Genomic DNA, 7,099 nt, shown 5'->3' on the forward strand with positions numbered 1-7,099 from the left:
TTCAGCTACTGTCACACCAAACGTCAGCTATAACCACACCAAACTTCAGCTACTATCACACCAAACTTCAGCTACTGTCACACCAAACGTCAGCTATAACCACACCAAACTTCAGCTACTATCACACCAAACTTCAGCTACTGTCACACCAAACGTCAGCTATAACCACACCAAACTTCAGCTACTATCACACCAAACTTCAGCTACTGTCACAACAAACTTCACCTACTATCACACCAAATGTCAGCTATAACCACACCAAACTTCAGCTACTATCACACCAAACTTCAGCTACTATCACACCAAACATCAGCTACCATCACACCAAACTTCAGCTATAACCACACCAAACTTCAGCTACTATCACACCAAACTTCAGCTATAACCACACCAAACTTCAGCTATAACCACACCAAACTTCAGCTACTATCAAGCCAAACTTAACTACAATTTGAGGTTCTTGTTCTGGCACACTGGCCCACCTGAGGTCTGGTTTGTCTGCAGGTGAGGTTTTAGCTGTAAACAGCTGAAACTGAAACCCTTCAGCCTCTAAGGCTACAGATCAGATAACGCTGACATCACTTGTTTTCTGGTTGTGAACACGCATGTGTGAATGTGCACGGGGTTCTGCTGATCACAGAGACCATGGACTAGTTTCTGTGACAGGTCTCCAACACCTGAACCGGTCTTGGTGTTGGGATCCATGTAGAACACATAAAAACGGTTCCAGGTTTAGGCCATCATCTGGAGCAGACTAATTCCTGGACTTGGAGCTGAGCTGCAGGAAGCAGAGTGGTTTTGCAAAAAGGGAAATAAATAAAAAGCTGGCATGAGTTTCTGAGGTCTCACCATAATATATTAATCAACTATAAGCCCCGCCTCCAGAGCTCCTGTCCTTAACTCTGATTCAGGAGAAACTCGTCTCTTTTCTTTAAACATGTTTGTTAATAAATTTATGAAAAAACAATTATTACTCCTACTAATTGTTGACACAGCTGTCACCACTCAGCCAGAAGGTTGCCAGATCAAATCCTGACCTGGGGCCTCTCTGGGAGCAGACTAAATAGTTTCTCTGTGCATGTGTGGGTTTTCTCCACAGATTAAAAACCTCCCAGTTAAGTTACAACTCTAAATAGAGTCAGTATGGTTGTTTGTCTTTAGCTGTCCCTGTGATGGACAGATGGAAGAGGAACTGGTGCCGAGGACACAATGAACTCTTTCAGATGAAAACCTTTTGTTCTACTTGTGAAGTGAAAGTGCAGGCAGTTTCCTCTGTTTGGTGTTCCCAGGGTTTAAACTTGAAATTTGGATCATGTGGAGCTCAGATGTTGGAGAAAAATAAGATAACAAATAAAAATTCCTGAGAGAACAAAGTTCTGCTCAGTCTGGCCCCCCCTGCTGTGGAACCTTCTTGGAAAGGAGGAGAGTCCAGTTCTGTGTGTGAGGGTGGTTCTGAAGATGTGTGTCCTCGGGTCACAGCTGGCAGCAGAGGGATGTTTGTGGACTCATGTCGATAACACAAATCATCCTGAAGCTCCCAGAAAAACCTGGAGAGGTGGACTGGATCTGACCTCAGGATGGACCAGGACCAACATCCTGAACGTGGTCAGGTTCTGGTTCCACGGTGGACAAACGTCTTCAAGTTAAAGTCAGACTTTGAACCTGCAGGTAAAGTTCTGTAGAAAAGGTGCAACATGAAAACTGGAGGTGACATGTCTTCAGCTGCAGATCTGAAGTCCATTTCTTCAACACCAGCAGCTGGTCTTCTGAGACCCTGAGACCGGTACACATCCAGAACCTGACAGAGTGGACCATCTCATAGTGGACCAACTCAAGTTGACTGTCTCAGATGGACCGTCTCAGAATGGGCCTTGTCAGAGTGGACCATCTCAGGTGGACCTGGAGTTCTTTGGACCCAGCATCAAACCCAGACATCTTCAGTTGTTCTGCTGTATTTTTGAGGCGTGATGTAAACATACAGGTTTTTCTAGTAAAAAGATCAAAGGTCCTCCTCCTTCATGGTTCTTTATAGAACAAACAAACATGTTTGTTTATTGATTCCATCTGCAGAGCACAGTTTTAAAGGTCACACAAAACTAATAAAAGCTGATTGGTCTAATGAGTTTGTTTTAATGTGGAGTTCATTTGATTTTGGAGAACAGGGTTTGGCTGAGGTTCTGCTGGTAGAAAACATGTTCATCTCCTCTTCCTTCATGAGAACGTAAAGAGTCTTGTTCTTCAGAATTATGAACTTTGACCTGAGTTGATAACAGAACTTTAGATGTTGTTCTGGGTTATTCTTTGAAGTCCTGGATTAGTTCATGATAAGCTCTTGTAAGTCATTTAAAGTGTTCCTTGGTCTTCATGATTTGTTCTACTTTAAGGTGTTGGACTGATGTTGGAATGATTGTGGACTGATGTTGGACTGATGTTGGTCTGATTATGGAATGATGTTGGACTGATGATGGACTGATGTTTGACTGATGTTGGACTGATTATGGAATGATGTTAGACTGATGATGGACTGATGTTGAAAGGATGTTGGACTGATGATGGACAGATATTGGACTGATTGTGGACTGATGTTGGACTGATGTTGGACTGATTGTGGACTGATGTTTGACTGATGTTGGACTGATTGTGGACTGATGTTTGACTGATGTTGGACTGATTGTGGACTGATGTTTGACTGATTGTGGAATGATGTTGGACTGACATTGGACTAATGTTGAAAGGATGTTGGACTGATTGTGGACTGATGTTGGACTGATTGTGGAATGATGTTGGACTGACATTGGACTAATGTTGAAAGGATGTTGGACTGATTGTGGACTGATGTTGGACTGATGATGGACTGATATTGGAAGGTTGTTGGACTGATTATGGACCGAGGTTACACTGATTGTGGACTAATGTTGGACTGATTGTGGACTGATATTGGACTGATTGTGGAATGATGTTGGACTGACATTGGACTGATGTTGAAAGGATGTTGGACTGATTGTGGAACGATGTTGGACTGATTGTGGACTGATGTTGGACTGATTGTGGACTGATGTTGGACTGATGATGGACTGATGTTGCACTGATTGTGGACTGATGTTGAAAGGATGTTGGACTGATGTTGAAAGGATGTTGGACTTATGATGGACAGATATTGGAATGATTGTGGACTGATGTTGGACTTATTGTGGACTGATATTGGGAGGTTGTTGGACTGATTGTGGACTGATGATGGACTGATTGTGGACTGATGTTGGAAGGATTTTGGACTGATTGTGGACTGATGTTTGAGGGATATTGGACTGATTGTGGACCGATGTTGGACTGATGTTGGACTGGTTGTGGACTGATGTTGGACTGATTGTGGACGGATGTTGGACTGATTGTGGACTTTTTTGTTTCTTTTGTTTGTTTGTATGTTTGTCTGAAAGTTGTTTTGTAAATCCTAATTAGAAGTTTTCTGAGAAGTCAATGTGTCTGCAGAGATGTAGAATCAAATTCTTTGTTTCAGCCTGAATGATGTCATCAGTTGTGGGATATTTTTCCTGTCAGCTTCAGTTTGAGCAGAATGAGGCTCTGGTGGAAGCAGAGACTGTTTCCCTCATTAATCTGCCTCCATCTGACTCACATTAAGAGAAACCTTCAGATGGGTCATGGAAAGTCCTGCTGCAGACCTGCTTGGTGTTTGTGTGGTGCACTGGTTCCCCCTGCTGGTTGGCTGGAGTTCTTCTGAACAGGAAGTCAAACATCAGAACATCTGGGGGGTTCTGGTCCACAGAGGTTTCTCAACCAGATTATCTTTTTAAAAAGACACAAAAAAGAAGCAGTTTATGATTTAATTTGCAGAATTTTCTGGTTTACCATCGTTCACACTCCAGCCCAGCAGGAAGAAAAAACAATACTCCTAAAACAATTCTTATCATTTCAAACATTGATTTCATTTCAGCTAAACAGTATTACTAGTTAGTATTACTAGTTAGTACGTGTGTACAGAGGTGTGTCAGTGTACTTTCATGCTGCAGAGAATGCATTGAAGCCTGCTGGTGGTGGTCAGAGGGTCTGGTCTGCAGCCCCACCCCTCTGCCCCAGGACAGCTGTGTCTGCTGTGGAGTCTGCAAGGACTTGATCAAGCATTGTATAAGTTCAGACCATGGAATTAAAATTGACAATATTGCAGATTAAATGAAAAATCATTATATTTCCAGTTACCATTTTGACCAAGATGAATTACAGCAGCTGAAATTAAAACTTGTAATATTTCAAAAAACCATAGCAGCACAAATGAACATTTTAATGAGGCACTGATCACTCAGCCTATTTGCCTGGATTATTCATGTAGGAGGTGGGGTGTCATCTTCACTCAGCTGGACACCTGGGAGGCAGTGGTGGGATGTAACTAAGTACAAGTACTTTCTTGCTGTACTGAAGTACATTTTTCATGCACAAGATCTGTACTTTACATAAGTAGATTTCATCGTGGGTACTTTTGACTTTTACTCCACTACATTTTACATTAAGTATCTGTACTTTCTACTCCACTACATTTTTGTAATGCATTGAATTACAAAGTACATTCATGTCACGTCTATTTTTTTATTTTATTTGTGGTTTATTTGATATTTTTTGTTAGAAAATAATCAGTGGCGAGAGGGGGAATTGCTGTAATTGGTCCATTGAACAAAGCAGGAAAGTACCATCACACCTTCCTTCATAAAAAAGCAGAGCATCAGCATGCCCACAGTGGTTTCCACCATGGAGGAAATGTGCCATTCATGGCCTCATTTAACTGGTTCAAAAAATAACTTGTTGAGATTTGATAGAGGAGATTGGTGGTGAATTTACATCTTCTTTAGCTGTTGTCACAAAATGTGATGATGCACAGAATCACAAGTCCACGTGTGAACAGTGTCACAGAGTGTAAACACAAAACTATGCATCATCTGCAGCATTGTTCACTAAAATGGCACCACTGTTTTATTAAAATAGACATACAGTAGACACACTTCATGATATTGTAGACCATTAGGGAACACATTAAGCAAGTACTTTTACTTTTAATACTTTAAGTATTTTTAAAAGCAAGTACTTATTTACTTTTACTCAAGTAAAATGTTAATGCGGTACTTTTACTTTTATTAGAGTACATTCTTGTCAGTTTATCTGTACTTTTACTGAAGTACAGTCTTTAAGTACTTTCTCCACCCCTGCTGGGAGGTGAAGGAGCAGAGGAGCACCTTATCAGTGCCGTGCATAGTGTGAAACTTCAGCACATGAATACAAACCCATCAGTCTGTACTTGTATACAGTGTTAAACCCCTCAGTCTGTACTTGTATACAGTGTTAAACCCATCAGTCTGTACTTGTATACAGTGTTAAACCCATCAGTCTGTACTTGTATACAGTGTTAAACCCATCAGTCTGTACTTGTATACAGTGTTAATGTAACATTAGGCTATTAAAAGCAGAAGGTGTAATGCCAGTGGCTTCCTGTGGGGGCACTGAAGAGTTTATTCGTTTTTTTTCTGTTGGTTCCTCCTTTTCCGGTTTGAGAACAACAAGCCGAGCGTAGCCGATACAGGTTTATAGCCGACATGACGACTCTGCGACCGTTTACCTGCGATGATCTGTTCAAATTCAACAACATGTGAGTAAAACGTGTTTGAACTGTTTGACCCGGTTAGTCCCGGTTAGCCCTGGTTGACACGGTTAGTCCCGGTTAGCCGCAGCTTAGCTGTTTGTTGCTCCTATTCGCAGCTCATTTATATTTTCATTTCTGTTATTTTTTTTGTTCCTAAGTTTTTATGCTCTTAAACATGAGGCCGATTTATTCATAAAACTCAAAATAAACATCTGAATAATGTTTAGTGAGTGAACTAATTTTAAATATTCCTCATTTCTGTTAAATTGTTGATTTTAGCTGAAAAGTAGGTTGAGTTCGTCAGAGAAGATTTCAGAGGATTGTCTCCTCTTTTTTCTGAAAAACAAAACCATATTTTTTTTTCTTCCACAGAAATCTGGATCCTTTAACTGAAACTGTATCCTTTAATGGACAAGAAGAAATCTGAAGCATTGATCACGTTGAGACATCTGAAAGAAATGTTTTTTTCTTGTTTCTTTCTGACATCAGGCAGATTAATTTGAATGTATTTTCAGTGTGAGTTTCTGGATCTCAGCCACTTCCCTTCTCAGAACCACAGCTGTTTTCTGTGACCTTTGACCTCCAGTATGGGATCCCGTTCTACCTGCAGTACCTGGCTCACTGGCCCGAGTATTTCATTGTTGCTGAGGCTCCGGGTGGCGAGCTGATGGGCTACAGTAGGTTCTGATGGGTGTCTGTCTGTTGATGGTTCTGACTGCTTCTTGGCTCTTTATTTTCTGAGTTTTTTTTTTTAATTTAATTTTAATTTTTTAGTTATGGGGAAGGCGGAAGGATCTGTGGCTCGGGAGGAGTGGCACGGTCACGTCACCGCTCTATCTGTGGCGCCGGAGTTCAGGAGGCTCGGCCTCGCCGCCAAACTCATGGAGATGCTGGAAGAAATCTCTGAGAGGTTCGTGTCCTGCTCTGAGCTCAGAGGCGGGGGGTCAGGGTTGTGGGTCGGTGGGGTCTGAAGGTGTGTTTCTGTCTCCTGGCAGGAAAGGCGGGTTCTTCGTGGATCTGTTTGTGCGAGTGTCCAATCAGGTGGCGGTCAACATGTACAAACGTCTGGGCTACAGCGTCTACAGGACGGTCATCGAGTATTACTCTGCCAGCAACGGGGAGCCTGACGAAGACGCCTACGGTTTGTTCAGTTACAGCTGATTAAACAGGGCCGTAGTCGAACCTTTTGCACTGGTTGCACTGGTGCACCTAACATTTTTCCTTAGGTGCACCCAAATTTGCAAACACATCACATTTAATATTATTGTTTTAATGGTCCACTTTTTCAAAAATCAATGGGCCTCATGCAAGAACTGTTCGTACGCGCAGATTTGTTCTTAAGTTGTGCGTACGAGTGATTTAGGAGAATTTGTGACATTCACCAATGTTTTTGTATTCTAAGATTTTTTCAGATACGAACAAAATTTACGAGTGGTCCAGACCTGTCGTATATTTTAC

General features: G+C 41.8%; 1 protein-coding gene across 1 annotated transcript in view; it reads left to right on the forward strand.

Annotated features, from left to right (window-relative positions):
• Positions 1-5,525: 5,525 nt before the first annotated feature.
• Positions 5,526-7,099, forward strand: part of naa20 (N-alpha-acetyltransferase 20, NatB catalytic subunit) — a 4,840-nt gene continuing 3,266 nt past the window's right edge. The window contains exons 1-5 of the mRNA XM_014017956.1: positions 5,526-5,647; positions 6,014-6,038; positions 6,228-6,318; positions 6,416-6,551; positions 6,637-6,782. Of these exons, the coding sequence (XP_013873410.1) occupies positions 5,595-5,647; positions 6,014-6,038; positions 6,228-6,318; positions 6,416-6,551; positions 6,637-6,782 (451 nt within the window). The 5' untranslated portion in view covers positions 5,526-5,594. The remainder of the gene's footprint in view (positions 5,648-6,013; positions 6,039-6,227; positions 6,319-6,415; positions 6,552-6,636; positions 6,783-7,099) is intronic.

This window comes from Austrofundulus limnaeus, unplaced genomic scaffold (genome assembly GCF_001266775.1).
Source record: "Austrofundulus limnaeus strain Quisiro unplaced genomic scaffold, Austrofundulus_limnaeus-1.0 Scaffold179, whole genome shotgun sequence".
In the NCBI taxonomy this organism is placed as follows: Eukaryota; Metazoa; Chordata; class Actinopteri; order Cyprinodontiformes; family Rivulidae; genus Austrofundulus; species Austrofundulus limnaeus.